This window comes from Camellia sinensis, chromosome 13 (genome assembly GCF_055761805.1).
Source record: "Camellia sinensis isolate YWXY chromosome 13, ASM5576180v1, whole genome shotgun sequence".
NCBI lineage: Eukaryota > Viridiplantae > Streptophyta > Magnoliopsida > Ericales > Theaceae > Camellia > Camellia sinensis.
The window spans coordinates 913,866-934,491 of record NC_138973.1 but is presented as its reverse complement, the minus strand read 5'-3'; the positions used below and the strand labels follow the sequence as shown (position 1 = coordinate 934,491).

Genomic DNA, 20,626 nt, shown 5'->3' with positions numbered 1-20,626 from the left:
TGGTTCTGTAGAGAACTAACTAAGCAAGTAAATCAAGTCTAACAAGCAACAGTAATTTCAAATGCGAGTGCATTAATTGGGGTTGTGGTTTGACAAAGGTAACACCTTTGATGTTCAACGTGTAGTTTTTAGATGGCTAGCGTGTCCAAATGGGATGGGGCACAGGAATTTAATATATCGTGTTTACATGTACTCCTTGTAGTGGGAAAAAATATACATCTAGTATAGGGCTATAAAATAGGATAAATTGGATCAAAACAAAAGCCTTATTAATAAGATGAGAAAGTCTAATTGAGCAATTATAGGTCAAAGAAAAAATATTAAAAGAGTAATGCTAGATATTCTAAAATTTCTACTAAATTTTTTACCAAATGTTAGAATAATGACTAGGCTATTTCCAATAAGATATTCCATTGAAAATGTCTTTTAAATGATAACACATGACTGAATTTAAGAGGAGGAGAGTGGACAAAGACAGGTTTTTATAATTAACCCCATAAAATAGCACTCATGATCTACAATCTCCCATCTCTAGCACCCGCAACCTGATAACCATGAGCAGAGTAACTCTAACCTATTGTGTTCCCACAAGAAAATAATGTTCATGCCACAGTCATCTTAGAAAATTTCCCCCAATATGTTTGTGCGAAGAATTGAAATGTTTAGTGGAGATTGAGTGGGTGTATTGCGGGGATGATGTGTGGAATGAATATAAACCACTTATTGATATTTCTAAATAATTTTCTGCATAACATTTTCAGATTTGTAGTATTACTAATTTTTCCCGACACCGGCACAGGCAAAAGCAGACTAGAAGCTAGTTACTCAAATGTGAATACATTACACAGAGGATGAAGGTGTGATATAATTCTCGTGCAACCACACCCCTATTTAGCTATATATATCCTTCCTAACTTGTAGCTGGATAAGTCACGTGTTTATGCAATCAAATTTTATGAAAAGCGAATGCCATTGTTGCTTGCCAGATCGCAGATATTCCCCTTTCCTTTGAGTTATTGTTGCATTATCATATTTCATATGATAGCCACCTTTCAATATTGTTTACAAACCTTTTGAATCATGCTTACATACACTCCACTGACTTTTGCCTCAAATTTACACAAAAGATGCACCTAATCCATATTTAATGATCTAATAATCTAAATATTATTGTAGATGAAGGAAAAATCAAAATTTCTCATACTAAAATAACTGAATCGAACCAAACCAAACTAAACCAATTTTGTTAGTATACTGAATCTTCAGAATTAACAAAAGAAGAAAACACAAAGTTGCTCTATCAACATTACGTGCATCGTGGGATTATGTGTCAAAGATGCATGTCTCTTTCGGCTAATTATTCAATAATTTCGGAGTATGGACACGTGGTATTTCATAGTATTATGATTGGTGAAAAAAATGGATAGATGAAGTATTGTGTTGGGTGATTGGAAAATATGAGAGGGCATATTGAATAATGATTAGTTAAGGAGTACAGACACGTAATATTGTAAGAATATTGAATAATTTCCCATCTCTTTTTAGGAAATGCATGCAGTTGGGTCCACTATTTGCCTTAACCGCTAAGTCTATTAATTTTTTACTACTCAAAAATTCAATATATATGTAGTCTATTCTTAAATAGATGGGAAAGAAGGGTAGCTAAGTAGCAGGAGTAAATGAGTCCAATTGAGTTGAACAATAAATTTAAATTTGACTTGAAAATGTAACAAGTCTCAAAATATATTCAAAACGTGATTTGTTTATATAAGGCATCAATCTTGAATGAATTTTTAATGAGTTAAACACAACTCGAACTCAAGTAGTTTGGTTTTATAGTGCATATACGCCTATCGAGCCAAGTAGTTGGTTGTTTAAATTTGACTTAAAAGTTTAATGATGTGTAAAATGTGTTTAAATTTGACTTGCTAATTAATAATTATGTGATGAGCAGATAAAACTCGAGTAATTTGGTTTTATCTGCAGACCTAAGCGGGAGTGGGCGAATCCATAATGATGTTTGAACTCCCAAACCTCTCATCCAAGAGTGTTGAAGAAATGTCATTGGACTAGAGCATTGGAACCTCTATTAATTATTTGAAAGAATTTCATCTTAAGTTGCAAATAATCTCATACAAAATTATAATTAGTAATTTAAAGCAACCATTAATATTTACACAAGGTCTTTACACTATCTTACAAAAAAACACATTTTCACAATCAAAAAAGTGCCAAGAGAAATATTATTGATTATAATGCAAGGAAACAAGTTTTTTTAGAGATGAAAGAGTCCATAGCTATTTTTTTGAAAATGAAAACAATTATCAAAAGCATGTTTTATTTTAAATTTTGAAAACAAAAACCAAAGAGAGAAAATAAAAATGCTATCAAACACAATCTAAATATAAAAAGGAGTTTATATTTGTAAAGATCTTTGCGTCTTTAAGCTTCAATCATTTCTCTAAAAATTAATTGGTGTTTGAGAAGATTTGAACTTCAATTTTTAAGCTTGACTCATCGAGTCTCTTTTGATTTCTTAGAGTCACTGTGCAGATCCCACAAGGGTGATAGCTTAACAATTTGATGAATAATTCTAAAAATATTTGGGTGGAAGCTATAACTAATATATATATATATATACAAAAATGATTTACACCTCTAAAAATAGACCTCTAACAGAGCACTAATTTGTCTTTTTCTTCTCCATTTTTTGTCTTTTACTTCACTGTTTTTTTTTTTTTTTTAATGGGTGGTCAGCTCATTAGAGCTGCACTGTAGCAGCTCTAATTAGAGCTCTACAGCATGACTGATATATATACATATTTCACTACAAAAGCTTAGACTAATACAGCTGGTGCAACACAATTAGTCAATCCAACCGTCTGGTTTTTCTTATTGTTATATTCATTAGTCAATTGCTAAGGCTTTTTTTGTTGCAAAACAATTATTTAAACATTACTTTCTAACCATGCTAACTTAAAATATTTTTGGGTCACTACTCAGTAGTCGCTCTTTAAATTTTAATAGAAAGAGACTGAACTACTCCCCGTCTTTATGCACTATTGCTTTAATGGCGATTGTATATTTCACTTATTTCTCATTCGTGAGTACTAGGAAGATGCTATATCAGCATTACCCTGGCTTTCATTAAAATAAATAAACAAAATAGTATTAAATAGAATAGATTGTTTATTCTTTAGTTTTTTTGTTTTTTGCTTTTAATGAAAAATTCTATAATATCTAAAAGAGATGTAATCATATATGTTCCAAATACGAATTTTTATAATCTTTGATTTTTTTTTTGCATAAAATAATAATCATATTTGTAATATATTTTTCATCTATTTTTTAGCGAAGCAATTGCGAAGCAATTATAAAGATGTTCCATGGAAACAAAGTAACTCATTATTATACATATATCTAGAAGACTAGAACAGTTGGTACTTGTCTCATTCGGAGGGGATGTGTGTATATGTATGGAGAGGGAGAGAGAGAGAAGCATACTGAGAGAGAGAGAGAGATAGAGAGCGGTGACAAGGGCCGTCCGTGGTGCTTTCAATCAGGAAGAAGTGGAAAATTTAGAAAAATCATCTGTCCGGGCCTCAGCTAACTTTCAATCCCTCAGATAGCTATTTTCAAACTGGTAAGTTGGTTAGGTACCTCACTAATCTTTTCTTAGTCCTGCTCTGCTCTGCTTTGTCTTCTCACCAAACAGCCAACTTCAGAAATTTCAATTTTAAATTTCTGAATTTCCCTCTCTCTCTCCACATCCACATCATGATCAATTAATTTATCCCAAGGACTTTTCTCTCTATTTTGTTTCCCAGGTCAGACCCTTTCTCTTCGTTGGGAAGATTTTAATTAATACCTTTTTTTTTAATCTAGTTTTTATGTTCTATGGTCATATTTGATTCCGAAGGTTAATAGAAAAGATATTAATAATCTCATTAAATTAGTGTAGTATTCACTATCTAATTGAATTAGTATGATAAATTATATCCTTATTTATTGTTTAATTTGTATTGGATAAAAAAAACATATAAATATAAGATTATAATTATATTTATCTTCTTTTCCAATCTTACCCTCTCTGTCAATGTTTCTTTACAATCTTTACTTTATCAAAATTCTTTCATAAACTTGATTTTGAAAAAATTTATAAATAAATAAATAAAAGCAAAAATAAAAATATAAAATATAAAGGTCATGTTTGGTTTGTTTTTTAATTTTTTTTAAATATAAACTAATTTGATAAAATAAATATCAAAAAATATTTTTTAATTTTTAAAAATTATTTTTAACCTTCTAAAATATAAAATTATATAAAAATAATAAGTATTTTAATTTTTAGTCAAAGATAAAAGAGTCTTTTTATTTTATTTCTCAACTCAGGATATATAATCTCATCCCTACCTCATTACTAATAATCTTACAAATTTGTAGGATTAATAATTCTGAAACAAAATTTCAAAATAAACAGAGAATTATTAGGCTTACGAATTAATAATCCTATCAATTAAACATGTCTTATTGACTTTAATCAACACTCGTGTTTTGGGATTAGATCATACTGCACCTAACGTTCCACATTTTTTTTTTAGGTCCCCTGACCCTGGAGATCTCTATTTTATACTATACACTTCTTTTCTTCTAGTGCGTGTGTGAGAGAGAGATGCTCCGAAATTTGAAACAAGACAGTAACATTTTTTTTATTTTTTATTTTTTGAACAGAGAAAATGAGGAAACAGGGCTAAACAGCCAAGCTAATACAAATCAAAATTAACCAACTCTAACCAAACTACGAAGAGCAGAAGGAGGGTGTGAGATCCAATCAAGGAAAGGACTGCCATGAAGATAAGCCTGGGCCACCCAGTGGGTAGCACCATTTGCTGCTCTGGACACTACTACACTACAAGAATCTACACTTTTAGCAACTACTTTTCGTAACTAATATAAAAGTTAGTAGTTAAAAGTTACCTTTTAGCGACTAAATATTAATTAGTCGCGAATGATCATTATTTTTGACGACCAAATATGAGTTGGTCACAGAAGGTTATATTTTGGCGACCAAAAAATGAGTTGGTCGCTGTTGGCACCATAAATCTATAATTTTTATTATTATTTATTATTTATATAATTGTAGGACATGTGGCATCCTCCTACTCATTTGGAGGTTATGAGAAGTTATGAAGGCATGGAGGGTTATGTGACATTATGGGAATGAAGATGGAAGAGTGGGTAGTTTTAGGTGATTATTAGGTAGTTATTGCTGGAAGTTTTTTTCCTACAAATATTTGTCTATAAATAGCCATTCATGGCTACATTGTGAATGATGCAGAATTCATAATCAAAGACAATTGATTTCAATATTTCTTGTCATTTTCTTTATCTTAGGAGTAGTTTAACATAAATTTATATTTCGAAGCATTTATTTTCAGCATTTCATTTTCGAAGCATTTTATACACTTCATTTTCGAAGCATAGGAGGAGGAGTAGAGGTAAGTAATTATTACTTTGATTGTTCACTCAATCATCTTTCTCCGTCCCTCTTTCTTTTTTTACGTTTTCTTTTCTTTACACTTGACAATTTTGAAGTCCTCTTCATTGAGGCTGAAAGAACTAAAACACAATCACTTGATAATTGGCTTGAATTTAATCTGTAAGGATTTTTCAATCCTTGCTGGCACGCTCGCATTTACAATATTTTCCTTCGTAAGAAAAATAAGCCAACAATTTTTGGCACGCCCAGTGGGACGTCAAGTGTAATAAATGAAAAATGAATTAGATTTGTCCATTTCAAATAGCCTAGATGAAATTTATTGGAGTAAACAAGAAATTTTGGATCTTCAAGAAGAGATCAATTTTCTTGATGAAATAAATTTTCATCCCTTACAATATTATTTGGTGGAAGAAAAAAGATACCATTTAATTGGAGAAATTCATCAACTTGATATGAAAATTCGCCAATGGAATGATGAGTTATCAACTCTCACAACCAAGTCTTTAACTGAGGCCTTAATGGCCGGAATTGGTGAAATCTTTCAGAATTTTTTCATGGTTAAAAATAGCAAAAGTAAAGAGTTGATTTCATCAATCACTCGGGGGATTCAAGAGTCCGTTTTTAAAGAGCTAAATTATGAAATTAACATAACGAAAGAGCATGTTCTTGAGCCAAATTTGGCTAAGAATAATGTTCCATGCATGGCTTGGGGGGTCTCAAAACCAATTTTTAGAGAGTTAAGTCATGAAAATAACATATCTATGGGTGATTTTCATAAGCCATTAATGGCTAACATGGAAAAACAACCCACTTTGCCAAATAATTATGAAAATCTATTTGGCGAAGTCATGTTTTTAAAACAAACATGGTCAAAAATAATGAACAGTGTGAACAAGCCACTGCTCATGAATTATTTTTTAAAACTTATTTTGGTCTCCAAAAAACTTATTTTTAGCGACAAAAAATATTTTAGTCGCCGTATATTGAGTTTTGGCTACTAAAACAATGTAGTCGCTGAATAGAAAATAAAAAATTATTTTTTCTCTTTTGGCGACTGTAGACACCCCATTTTGGACCGACCTTAAGACTCAAACGTCATTGATTGAGCGCTCGGTGATTGCGCATGCTGTGCTCGTTTCGAGGTTTCGGAGTTTTAGCTGAGAGCCTTGCCTCTAAACTCTTTGTGCTTTGGCTCGATTTGCGAACCAAGTCTTGTTTTCCTTGCCTGAGGGAGGGAGAGGTCTTTTAGACCACTCTTTTGTGGTCGTAGACCACTTTTTGTGGTTGTAGGCAACTTTTCCCATTTGGAGACTAGTTTCTGATTTTCGGGACCGCTTAACGTTCTCCGTTTGGCGTGATTTTTGAACCACACCTTGTTTCCTTGGCCTAGAGGGCCACTGTGGTTTGGGAGACCACTTTTGTGATCGTAAACCATTTTTGGTGCTTGTCAGCTAGTTTTTGAGGCTCCCGGCTACGCGTTTTGCCTCCCGAACTTTTGTCTTGCATCCGTTTTGGTTTTTTTTGGTACAAACCTTGTTTTCCTTGTTTGGAAGGTGGTACAAGGGTGTGAGACCTGTATTTCCCCTTGGAGACCACTTTTTCTCGTGCCAACCAATTTTCTGGTCTGACAACTGGTCTCCCTAATCTTTGGACCATCAAAAGTGGTCGGCCACCACACCATTTGCTTGTTTTCATGCTCTATACCTTGCTGACCAGTTGTTTTTCTGGGAGACCACTTAAAGTGGTCGGCGGTTGCTTTTTGTCATCTTTTTGGAGATATTTTCCTCCAGTTGGCACAGTTGGAGGGCACCAGAACCATCCTTCATACACGTGTATGGAGGGATGGTCTTAAACCTTAGCTTCTCCTAGAAGCTTTAGCTTTTGGTTCTCTATAAGAGAGAACCACCTCCTCCCTCCTCTAGGTTCAGAAATTGAAGGTTTGAGATATACATACACTCTTGTATCTATATCTCCCTGTTGGTTCTTATTTTGTGCCTTAAAGTGTAGTTTTGTCTTACTTAAACACACAAACACACATTCAAACACCATACTCTTGGAGCTGAGGTCCCTTGAGGTTTTTTTTGGTGTTCTTGGGTTGGTTTGAGCTTGAAAAACCTGCTGGAATTGCAGCTTTGAAGGTGGTCATCAAAGGTGAGTTTCTAACCCTTAAAACCCCCATTTTTGCTTAAGCTTTTGAACCTATTTGCATGCTATTTTGAGCTTAACTTCCTACTGCAAAAAGTTCTGTATTTTGGTACTTAAGATCTTTGTTTAAGGTCACCTTTGTGTTTGGGGCTGTTTACCCCCTCTTAGGCCTTGTTTGGCCTTGTTCTTGTGCCTTCTTTTTAAGCTTTGGGATCACCTTATTTTGGCCTTCTCACCACTGAAATCCAGAGGGATTTCAATTGTGGGGATGGTGTTTTAAGGTCCCAAAAAGGAGAGGGTCATCCCCTCTCCTTGTGTCTTCAATACTTGCTTCATTAGCCTCATGTGTGAGCATCTTTGTTAAGTTTATGTTGGCCATATCTTAGCTTGTATTTGTGGTTATTTTGCTGAGGCATGCCACTGTTTTTACTTAGTTTTGTCGCTCCATGCATGCCTAATATACTTGTAGTGTAAATCTCATAAGCTAGTCTTGTATGCCTCATGAAGTAGCATGCTATTCTAACTTGTTTTGTTTCCATTTCAGCATGTTTTTGGTGATGTTTTGCCATATCATACCTCTGTTAGGGTTTGGTTTGGTCACCTCTTGCATGCTTCATGCACTTGTAGTGCATTTCCATGAATTAGCCTAACATGCATCATGCTTTGACATGTCATTCTAGTATGCTTTTGGATTAACTTAAAGAAGCTTTTGTCCATGTTTTAACATGTTTTAGCTCTGATTTGTGTTGTTTTAGCCATGCATGACTTGCTTTGTATAGCCATGGTTCAATCTAGTTTGTTAGCTTTGTGCACAAAGTCCATTAGCATGCTTTATTTGGACTATTTGAATGATTTGACATCATTTATTATGTGATTTCAGTCCATGTTTCATGCTCATGCACTTGCATCTTTCACTCATTCAATGCGTTTGAGGGTTTCCCCCTTTATGCCTTAACATGAATCATTGTGTATGCCTTCATGCCTTAGCTTGCAAGCCATCATTTCAATGTGTTTTTGGGGTTATCTTGCCATGATATAACTCTAATTTTTATTGGTTAAGTCATCCTATGCTTGGTCTTAATAGGTGTAGTGTAAACCACCTTATTTGCCTTGCATTCACCATGCCTTATGCTCTTCATGCTAGCACGTTTTGGCTTCCTTTCATGCATGTTTTAGACTCATTTTGACATGTTCTAGAACTGTTTTGGGTTGCCTTTGCTATATCCTTCATGCTTTGTATAGCTGTAGTGCAATTGGCCTTGCTAGCTTTGTGCTTTGTTGGCTCATGCATGCTATCTTTGAGCTATTTAGATGATTTGACATCATTTAATATTTCATTTCAGAGCTTATAGCATGCTTATATTCCCACTTCTTTCATGCTTTGAATTCCTTTAAGTGTTATGCATTGTTGCCTTACTTATGGCCTAACATGTATGCCATTTTGCCTAGGTCTTTGAGCCTCCATCTTAGCATGTTTTGGTCATTGTTTTGACCTATTTCAGCTCTGTTCATGGTTGGTTCATACACTTGTGCCATGTATTGCATGCTCCCTTTGTAGTCCTCTCTACTAGCTTCATGCTTTAAGGACCCTTGCATGCTATGCTTACTTTGTTTGAATGATTTGGCATCATTTCTTACTTAATTTCAGTGCATTTAGTGTTGTTACACTTCTATGTTTATCACTCCTTGAGCACTCTTGAGAGTTGTGCTCTTAGGCTTAGTTGGTTGGCCAATGCATTGTGCATGCATGCCTTGCCTTTTTGTGCCTTTGTTTCATCCTAATGGCCACTGATTTGGGCATGACTGAGGTCTACCCCTTTTGGTTTGAGTCCATTTAGCATGTTTACTTGCATGTTGTTTGCATGTTTATCTTGCTTTGCATTAAGTATGCATGTCCCTAATATTGATAAGTTGCCCTTGTTGCATTGCATTGTGCATGCATGCATTAGCGTTGTTCGCATGTCATTAGCTTTGTTAAGTTGATCATGTTACATTGCATTGAGAATGCTATCTTACATTACATTGTGCATGCCATGTAGTTCATAGCATTGTGTATGCCATGTAGTTCATCGCATTGTGTATGCCATGTTGTTTCATTACATTTGTGTATACCATGTTCGTTGTATTGCATATGCTAGTTGTCATTTAGCATTATGTATGCTAGTTGTTGTTCTTATCATTGTGCATTGTGCATGCCATTAGCCTTGTTAGGTTATTCATGTTGCATTGCGTGTTTGCATTCTTGTCCCTTGCATGTTGTTTACATGCTTGCTTCATTGTGTTGCATGTTTGCATGCTTGAGTCCCATTGTGTATGCCATGTTATGTGTTGCATTTTGTTTGGAATAGGTGTTAGTCCAAACACGGGAAACGAGGGGCATTTCATAATTGAAGTGATGAAACGTACCTTAATTCCCGGTCGCCGATGCTCTTGATCATATATGATAGAGTTTTAGGCCTTATGTGTTTACTTGTGCATTCATTTTACATTGAATTGTGCAACTTCGCCTCTCGGCCATCATGCATTGAAATGCGCGATTGGTGGCCTGAGGGTCGAGAACCACACTCCCTTGAGCTCATGTAATGATAGGGGGGATGGTTGTGCACACATATCTTGCAAATACATTGTCATGCCCTTTCTTGCTCTCTGTTGCAGCAAAGTGGAGTTTGGCAGCAACAACTGGTCAGCTGACTAATAAACCTGGCTAGCCGACCACTTTTTCTGGTTTTCAGCACAGAAAGTGGTCGGCAGGTGGTCTCCAATGCCAACAACTGGTCAGCAGCCCTCCCACAGGTTCCCATGGTGGAGTTTAAGCTTTCTGGAGCTTGGTGCAAGGTTCTGAGGACAATTGCAAACAGAGGCAAGTTGGGACATCGCGTTGAATTTCCGAACGAGGCGACCGAGCATGCATCCAGTCTTCTCCCTCTGAGAACCTCTTGTTTTACTGCTTTATTTAGCTTCTTTACTTAGCTAGATTAGGCATTCGTTTTATACTTTAATAGTTAATGTGTTTAGTTATTTCAATTTGTTTTGTAATAATTAGTTAACTAGGATTAGTTAATTAGTTTGTTTTGTAATAATTAGTTTAATTAGCTTAGCTTAGCTTAGCTAGTTAGCTTCTTATTCGGTCCCTCCGTCGAGAGGGCGCAATGTTGTAATAAGCGTGCGTGTGTGTGATGCATGTCTTCCAACCTCCATTTCTTTCTCCCTTTTACTTAACCGCTTACGATGGTTAGTTTTAGGGCATGTTTTGTTTAGCATACCTTATGCTCACATGCGTGCATCCATTCATCTGTTTTGCATGCACCGGGCTCGGTGCATCATAGAAACCAGCATTGCATTTTCAATACACTTATTTGAATACGTGTTCAAACAACATGTTATCAAGTTGCATTTCAAATGACATTCTAGGTAGCCGAGCCTATCTTAGGAACATTTTCGCATGTGTTGCATTAGCCATCTTAACATGAACTAGGATCATGCATGATTTCTAACTAGTTCTTTTGTTTTGGCTCGGAGTACACTGTGAGTGTTTACGCTTTAGCTTACTACATATGTGTTAATGTTGCCATGAAAACATGCTTGCCATGAGGCTAACTGCTTATTTGCTATAACTTCCTGAAGGCCTGTGGGTGAAGGTTGGATTACTTGAATTGGAACAATTCATCAAAATCCGCATTTTAGCCTACTCGCGAGTAGCAAACTTCAAACCATTTTCACAAACGAACATGCAATGTTTTGTTCCAAATTAGGCGATCTAGTCTATACTTGTATGTTGTGCGCATCACATAGTAATTCTAACTAATTAACCGGAATAAGAGCACATGTGTTTTCAAAAACAAAATATCATGCTTAGTAAAGGCCGATCTTTGATCGGGCGAGCGGGGGTGCTCATTGCATGACCTTCCCCTCTCGTACCCAAGTTCCCGAGCCGAGGCAACTTTGGTGATGACGGACACGTAGCCTTCGGCACGAGTTAGGGTTTCCTAAATTCCCCCCAAAATAAAATATTTAGGTGGTGACTCTGTATCTCCCAAAGCAGTCCACGTTTGGCATTTCTTTATTAAAATCAGTTTTCCAAAATGATTTGCCGGATTTGGACTCTTTGGTGATTTATCGGTCTTACATCGCACATTGTAAGATTAGATTCAGAACCGTGACATTTGAGTCCGAACTGTAGTAGCTCAGAACAAAACGAGATCCGCGCTCCCGCGCGCGTGGATATCGGAGAGTTCCCGGGAGCGCATCTACAGCGACCAAAATTTTGGTTGCCAAAAAACTTATTTTTAGTGACTAAAAATATTTTAGTCGCCGTATATTGATTTTTGGCTACTAAGACAATGTAGTCGCCGAATGGAAAATAAAAAATTATTTTATCTCTTTTGGCGACCAAAATTTTGGTCACCAAAAACTTATTTTCAATGATTGAAAATATTTTAGTCGCCATATATTGAGTTTCGGCTACTAAAACTATTTAGTCGCCTAATGGAAAATAAAAAATTATTTTTTATCTTTTGATCGTCAAAAATTTATTTTCAACGACCAAAAAAAAATTAGTCGTCGTATATTTATTTTTTCCGACCAAAAAAAAGTTAGTCGCCAAATTAATACTTTTGGCGACTAATATTTTAGTCGCCGTTAATTAAGATTTGGCTACAACAAAATTTTAGTCACCAATTATTAACATTTTCCGACCAAAAACTACTTTTGTCGCCAAATGTGTGAAAATTTTAGAGGGAAACCAATTGTCCTCGCCTGTTCTCTGTTTTTTTTTGTCTTTTATGAGTTTTAAATTTTTTTATAAAAAGAATTAAATATTTATATTATACCTAACTAAATAAAAATTTAAAATTTAAAAATATATATATAATTCACTCCACCATTAAAAAAATATAAATCACTTGAGATTATTGTTTGCAAAAAATAATTACTTAATTTTTTTTAGGGGGGATCATTTGACCACTTGGTCTCTCTCTCTCTCTCTCTCTCTCTCACTCTCTCTCTCTCTCTCTCTCCATCCTTTTCATTCTCTCATCACTCCTTCATTTGTGCTCTCTCGATCCAGAAGCTTCTCATCACCAACCCCCTCACACTCTCTCATCAACGACTATGAGAGTTCTCTCTCTCTCTCCATTATTCTCTTCGATGAACAAGGGACTATCAGCAGGCACTACTACAAAAATAGTTAAAGATCACACTTTGAAAAATAAAAATATCTCATTTTTATTGAAAGTGTGATAAAAAAAATTAGATTAATATTTTAATCATACTTCATTTGATTGAGTGTGATAATATGTATTTTTTATGTCACTTTTCAATTAAGTGTAATTATATATATATATATATATATATTTTTTAATCACACTCATAAATAAGTAAATAAGTGTGATTGTATAAAATATTTGAATTTGATTTTCATATAAAATACTATTCCCAAATTCATGCCTATACAGTTCAAAAAAAAAAAAAAATCACGCCTATTCTACCCACGATTGATGAGACAACACGACTCTTTCCATTCCCAACAATTGATTTTCACAAACAACGTAGGTCTCTTCTCCTTGCCTTCAGTTTCTGAAACAAAGCCCTAATTTGTTTTCTTCATCACAGCTCTGAACCACCATTGAAGTTACTCACTCAAATTTGTCTTTTGAAATCAAAAGCCTTATGAAATTTCTGGTGAGTTCTTTGTTTTTTTATGCCCCTCTTGTGATATATTTGCTCATATTTTGATATGGCATTTACAGGTTTGGAAATTTTTGCTTTAGTCATGTAATTAAATAAATGACTTTTCTTTCTTATTATATTGATGAAAGCAAATGCATTTTAAAGATAATGTGCTTCTAATGTCAAACATGTTTTAGCTTAATAGTGACTATCTGTCTGCCATAAACTGGGTGAGACAGTACCGGAATCAGGGAAAGATGAAGGATCTGCGAAGGTATGTCTATCCAAAAAATATTTATTCATTATTCTTCTTTTCTTCTTTTCTTTTGGGTACATCGGAGGCCATAACATGGGGGAAGAGGAAATGTTGCCTAGAATTAAACCCTTGACCTCCTACTTTGGTGCTGGTGTTTTGGCCAACTGGGCAAGTTGTAGTTAGTAGTTGATTATCTATACATCTCGTTGATTAATTTATTTTTAGATTCAATTTTGGGTATTGGCCCACATTTTTTGTTTATTTTGGGCATAACTTACCGTGGACTTATGAATGGGTGTACTTGAAGATGTAAATAGAGGTGTTATTCTGTAAAATTAATCCTTTACTAGTGCCAACATAATCTATGTTTTATTTGAATTGTAACTTAGGCACCGTGGTAGATGTATTGCGTGTGTCACATGCTTTAAGATGGCTGAGATTTTTAAAACCAGATGATTCTAAACAAATATGAGGCCTTTTGTATGTTAAATTTTCCATTCTGTATAATTTTTTGAAAAAACATAAATAAGTAATTGGAGTTGTGGTGGTTCTTCGTGAGCCTTAACAAATTGGACATTAATTGTTTGGAGAAATAATTTGTGACTTTCATGACCTTGATGAATGGATTGGATCTCATTTTCACCAAAATTTTCATCCAATTTAAACTTGATGAAGGATTGGAGATGTTCTAATGTGAATTCAATTAGTGTAAATTTTGAAGCTACTAGTACTGTCAAATTATTCACTTTCGTTCTTTACCTAGTCGTATGAAGCTGATTGTTTGGGCTGATTGGTAAAGACTTGTTTTTCTGCTTCTATAGTCCATCGATTTTAAGCCCTGAATGATATTTGTGTGGTATGTGTCATTTTGGATAACAGAATAGATGCACTTTGTTGTTTTGTAGCAGAAAGGACAACAAAAGAAAGCCAAAAAGAATGCTTCTAGTGGAAGCAGAGAGTTATTGCCTCAAAATGCAACATCATTTTTGCTTTTAGCCTTGCTCTCAAGTCTTTCAAAACTCCACCATAGATATCATCAGCAATAATACGGTCATCACATTTCTTTCTTGAAAACATAGTATAATGCAACTCATGTGTACCAATATACCTGCATATTTTAGGGGATCGATCTTGGCTATATATATCTATTGTTGGAGTTTTGTTCTACTGGTGTGCATAACTTGCATGATCTTATGACAGTAAATTGTGATTTTCTTTAATCATTGGAAACATTTTCACTGCCTGAGTTTTTCTGACTCTTTGCTTAATCACTTGGATGTATCCTTATTATTTTCAGAATAGTTGATTTCTAGAGCTATTGCCTATTGTTAGGCAACAAACAATTGATGGATTCACTTCCAAGGCTACTGATGTGTTTCGAAGAGAATTTGATTTCTTTGATAAAGTGATATCTATATCCAGTGTGCTCTTTCCAAAGGAGGAATGACGAGCTGGTATATGGAGGTATTTTTCTATTTTGGTTGTGTTAATTAAAATAATACTGTGTTTTGTGGCATTGAAGATGGATTCTAATCTTCTTTTTTAAAAACAGAGAGTTGGAGAAAATTGTCTTAGCAACTGGATGTACTTGACTGAAAATGGAATCAGATCTTTCACCCAAAGACCTTAAAATATACTTTTTTTTTATTGAGACGGAGACAAACATTACCATAATTTAGATAAATTCTATTTAGTAGGTGATTTCCTTTTCTTAATATATGGAGCCTAAGTAACCAAGGCATGGACCAAATAGGTCCTCCCCCCCCTCCTCTCTTCCCAGTTAAATGTTTTAAAGTAGTTGAGCATTCAATTGTACATTGATATTTTATGTATCTTAACACATAACATAGGCACCAGAAACCCCACCAATTTAGTGCTTTTGCTGCTGCTGCTGTAGAGCTGTTTTTGCAGCAGCTGCAAGTTGCCCACTGAAAACCCCACCAATTTAGTAGCTCAGACCATATCTTCCACACTTTAGAGCACTGTAACAGAACATGGTTGCAAGATTCAACTTCACTTTTACAAAAAGGGCAGACATTACTAGAGCACCATTTTTTTTTTTTTTTTTTGCAAATAGTCAGCTATTTTCACCCTCCATTACCAAGCGAACCAGCCAAAAAACTGGGTTTTGGGTGGGGAAACATTAAACCATAATAGCTTAGGCACAAGCAAATTGGATCCATGTTGGTCTTCAGCCAACCTTCTGATAGCAGCCACAGAACTTGAGTTGAGAAGATGGAAGCAAGATCAAAGAGTTGAAGAAAAAATATGTCACAAGAAGTGTGATCAATATAAGAAGAAATGCTCCTAATTTTAAGGTTTTCATTCTCTCTCTCTAGCCAATCTCTTTTTCTAGACAATATATTATAGTGGTTGATATGAAACATATTTCAAGTTTTAGCTATATATAGATCTCATGGTGGCAAAAATACATTGGAGACTTCAAATTTTTTAAGTTAGTGTTTCTACAAGTCAAGATAGAAACCATAGACTATTGAGTTAAATAATAACTAAAAGCCCCATTATTAGTTTATGAGTTCCACTATAGAGTTTTATGTGTACTTCACATCACAATTTCCATAACCATTAAAACACTCGGCAGTTAATAAAGGTGGTTTTTTGTTTTTTGTTTTTTTACAATGATATTTGACTAAATAACTAAATAATAATAGACATATATAGCCAAAGTTGCAATCTTGATTCTGCTCTTTTAGTCGGTTGCAAAGCTGGAATGTTTATAGTAATGCAACCAAGTGGATAGTCGTAAGATATTTTTCTTACTAGCTAAACTGATTTTCACAGGAAGTAAATATGTGTGTAAAATTGTAATAGTAGAATTAATAACAGAGAAAAAGGACATGTATACTTACGCATGATCTAGACTGATAGAAGTTTTTAAATTATTCTTCCGGTAAGGATTCAAACTCACAGAAAGAAATATTAGATCTGAAGTATATGCCGTTACACATCTGTAGTCAATCATATGATATAACATAATTATCACATAGAAACAATCAAGATAAATGAACTTTTATCTAGATCATCACAGTTTTGAAAATCTTTCTGGATTTTAGTTTCGATACATAATGTTTTGCTATTTCTACTCTTATAACCTTAATTTTCCCAGCCCTAAGTTTTGCTAAACACCTGTTGATGTGGCAGAAATAATGATAGTTTAAAGCTAGTGCTTGAAGGCCTATAATATAATCCATGAAAATGTCTCTAGAACTCCTCTAAGAGAAATTCATATTGACCAATATTTGCACAAAAGTTCAAAAAGACATACGTTAAATCCAAAATTTGTGGAGTCAAGGTAACATTGAGCTTGATTCAACCATGAGGATGTGTAACTTTAAGATAATTCACAATATATAGTAGGAACAAATAAAATACTCAACGTATGTAAGGAACACTTCTGGAAGGCCCAAGAGGCATCTTCATTTTGACCCACTTTTCTATGGAAAAGGCTCATAAACTTATGTAACTATAGGTGCAGTTTTGAAGGTGCTATTCAATTTTTCTAATTATGTACTAGACTTCCATACTAAAGCCCAAGATAGTTATGCTTGCTCAAGAGGCAGCCTTCAAAAAATGAGAGATTTATCAAAAGACGTGTATTTTTCTTAATGTAATGTACACAAGAGATGAATTGACCTTCTTTTGATAACATTGAGGAGTCTATTCATCAATTGAAAGGCCACTTTTTGAGTTTTCTATGTAGTTGGGTGACAACAAGAACAGCAAATCCTTCACTAGACAATTTAATGTATTTTTTTAGAGAGTTTGGATTCTCTAGTTGATGTATATAGGTCATATGACTCATACAGGCTTTCTGTTGTACCAATTCTGTACACATGGTTTGTGCTCCCTTCAGACCTGTAATTATATCATTCACTTATCCAAGATTTTGAATTAAAAAAAACAAACAAATATAAAAAAACAAAATAAAGAAAGCTCATCCAAATTAATGTCCAAATCATATCTAACACAGATAATAGCAGATGTGTCAGATGTGTCAATGTTGGCATACATATGACATGTCTGACAAAGGAAACTCACATGAAAGTGAGCTGGAACAAGCAGAGATCAAGTCAATGTGTCAGATAGTAATGCTCTTATCCAATAGCTAACCTAAGCAGTCGTTGTCACTGAATCACATAGACAATGTTATTATGAGTTAAAAGAAGAAAGTTAATTGGCTCAGTTATGCCTTTGCCTTGTTATCTTCTCCAACCGAGGATTAGATCAGCTTCACTCTTTTAGGATGACCAATTGCCCTGTTTTTATTTTTTTGTGTATTAGCTCTGTGCATGTTCATTGTAGATAGCTTCCTTTTGATGGCCATAGACACCCTGCCTCCTTGCAAACTGTAGTTCTAGCATTTCTATATGATCATGCATATAAACATAGCTTCATGTTGTGCTGCCTTACTGATGCTATTTTGTTGTGCTGTTTGTTCTGTTGGCCTGCTGTATTTTGTTGTGTGCTGGTGCTGCTGTGTGCTGCCGGCCTGCTATTTCTATTGGCCTGTTGTACTATTTTTTCTTCTTTTTTCTTTTGCCATGTTGGTAGCTTCTGTTTACAGCCAGTTTATGGTTTTGTTGGTTCTTGGTCTCTTCTTTTTGCTTTCTTTGTTGTTTTAATTGTCCAACATATCCTCACAAAACTTGGTTAGCATAACCTTTGCAAAATATATTCAAATGTTTATGTAATATTGGACCTGATCCTCCTGCTTGTAATATTCGAATTTAAAGATTGTAATATTGGGCCTAATCCTCATGCTTCTGATATTCCTTGAAATTGGTTGCTATGTTTTTTTTAGAGAGCGAAGGAATGAGCTTAACCATACGGAACAATGCATTTTGTTTTCTCTGCTTTTTGAGAACATGGATTCTGTAACATAAGTAACTTTTAAACAAAATCTACTGTATTTCACTTATAGTTTATTCCATTCTTTTGATTGTATAGAATTTGATTTTAGCCTCAGCTAGTAGGGATAAGAACATGGAGGAATGCCAAATTCTTGTAACATGGGTGCTTTTTTATTTTATTTTAAACGATCATTTTGATTCATTGATCTTAACTTGTGTTTTTGTTTGTTTTGGTACTAATAGGTTATCGAGCAAGTTGAAGTTGAGTATGTACCAAAAAAGGCTGAATTTGATGGTCATTTGGATGAGGAGTTTAGGAAGGTCTTTGAGAAATTCAATTTTAAGGAAATTATGGGGTCTAAGGTAATTGGAATTTTGCCCAAATATTAAGTATCTTTTGTTTGGTATATATTTTTTCCTATAAGTTTTTCTCATTTCTTCCATTGTATTCATTCAGGAAAACGATAAAAAGGATAAGACTACTGCAGATTCTGCCTCAAAGAAGGTTGACTCAGATTCTAAAGAGGAAGAGTAGGATAGCCATCAAAAAGAGAAAGGTGTCTCTAATAAAAAGAAAAAGGTTTGATTTTCAGTATCCTGTTTTTTGATTGTTGCCGTTATTATTATGTCTACCTTGAACATATGGGCTAATTTTTTTGCACATGTTCTTTCAGCTGATATGTTAGTTTGGATCAGCTACCAAGCAAGCTGATATTTTTTGCACTCGTTGGAATAATTTTCAGTCTTTGTTCCATACCATTACAAAACTAAAATATAACACGTGGGGTAGTATAGGGTTTAAAATGATCTTTGTACAATTTTAGTGGGCTAGTTAAAGGAGATACATAAATCTCAAATACAATATGCTTTTAGGTAACCCAGTAAATGAATAAGGACAATGTGGTAGCTTAGGCAGGTGCACGAACATACCCAAACAGTGGGCTATCAAATTCTGCAATACTTTGTAAGATTAAATTCCAAAAGAACATAAACTGATGCAATGACTTTTTAATTGAGGTTCCACTCGGTGATCCACAACAAACATTTTATCATATTGTTTACGTTAACGAAAATGAATTACTTACCCAAACAAAATTATATGCATTATTAATGAAAAGACACTATTTAGTGTTGGCCCCAAGTCTTCAGAATTAGGAGGGGAACCTGATCTCCGGTTTCTATTAAGTATTAATTAGCTAGATGTAACTGCCTCTGAACAATGTGATAAAAAATGCAAACACCAGCCGTTTGAATTCCGCTTCAATTTTCCCCTTCAGTATGGTTAGACACTCGTATGCCAATATGTATAGTTTATATTTGCTAGTTGAGAAGTCTATTGCATATTATTGTGAATTGTTGTCTTATTTAATTATTTTTGACTTGTTCTTCTTTGAATTACATTTAAGTCCGTTCAAAACACTCAACAATGAAATACCAAAGTGGTAATGCTATAGACATAAGAATGCTATTGTTTTATTTACAATTTGATAATGATAGTCATTTAATTTGCTAATGTGACCTTAACTTTTCATGGACATTTTTCATTATTTGTCCAATTTTACTTGACATTATTTCTCTTTTTCTTTGGTACAGGTGGATGAACTCGTGCACAAAGCTAAATTGTACAGGACAAATTGGCACTTTTTGTATTTTTGGAAGGATTATATATTTTTGTATAGATGTATATGGAAAATATTAGGGTAGACTAGTAGTTATATTTTTGGATACACTAGTAGTTATATTTTTGGCTGAGTGTGTATGAAAAATATTTGGTAGATTACTAGTTATATTTTTGGGTTGATGCACATGGATAAAAATTTAAAACACAATAATAAGTACATGTTATGTTTTAAATTTTTATGCTAGATGAAATATGTAGTTTGGAATTACTTGTGGATGAAAACTTATAATAGTTGCTGACTTTAATTAAATAGGTTCAGAAATGGATGATATATGTATTTTGTTGAATGTTCATGATTCAATTTATTTGTTGGTTTGAATGATTTTTGCAAATTATAGATTATATTGAATAAATTGCATGGATTATTATAAATTACATGTTTATTTTGTTGGATGTTGGCGACCAAATTTTGGTTTTGTTTTTCTAGTTTTGGCGACCAATTGATTAGTCGGAAAAGATAAGTTATACTTTTGCCGACTAAATTAAGTAGGCGGTGTATCACCAAG

General features: G+C 34.2%; 1 protein-coding gene and 1 long non-coding RNA gene across 8 annotated transcripts; both read left to right on the top strand.

Moving 5' to 3' along the window:
* Positions 1–3,500: 3,500 nt before the first annotated feature.
* On the top strand, positions 3,501–5,365 carry LOC145805876 (uncharacterized). Its single transcript, XR_014348060.1, has 2 exons — positions 3,501–3,643; positions 4,732–5,365. It is a non-coding gene; the product is annotated as an uncharacterized LOC145805876 (long non-coding RNA).
* Positions 5,366–13,019: 7,654 nt separating this feature from the next.
* On the top strand, positions 13,020–20,370 carry LOC114280383 (uncharacterized). Of its 7 annotated transcripts, none has more exons than XM_082901129.1 (7): positions 13,020–13,324; positions 13,510–13,586; positions 14,866–15,032; positions 15,121–15,886; positions 18,683–18,802; positions 18,897–19,019; positions 20,033–20,370. In XM_082901129.1, the coding sequence occupies exons 4-7, from the start codon at positions 15,870–15,872 to the stop codon at positions 20,136–20,138; spliced, it is 366 nt and encodes a 121-aa protein (XP_082757255.1). In that variant the 5' UTR covers positions 13,020–13,324; positions 13,510–13,586; positions 14,866–15,032; positions 15,121–15,869; the 3' UTR covers positions 20,139–20,370. The 7 variants fall into 7 exon arrangements, 6 of the variants coding, with proteins under 6 accessions (XP_082757255.1, XP_082757253.1, XP_082757256.1 ...); XM_082901127.1 differs by having other exon boundaries at positions 14,477–15,032; XM_082901130.1 differs by lacking the exon at positions 13,510–13,586.
* The last annotated feature ends 256 nt before the right edge of the window (positions 20,371–20,626 follow it).

Bases quoted from the DNA above. Each gene is read 5' to 3' on its own strand.
- LOC114280383 (XM_082901130.1), top strand. The intron at 18,803-18,896 runs GTAATTGGAATT...GTATTCATTCAG, and splicing joins AGGAAATTATGGGGTCTAAG to GAAAACGATAAAAAGGATAA. The intron at 19,020-20,032 runs GTTTGATTTTCA...TCTTTGGTACAG, and splicing joins TCTCTAATAAAAAGAAAAAG to GTGGATGAACTCGTGCACAA.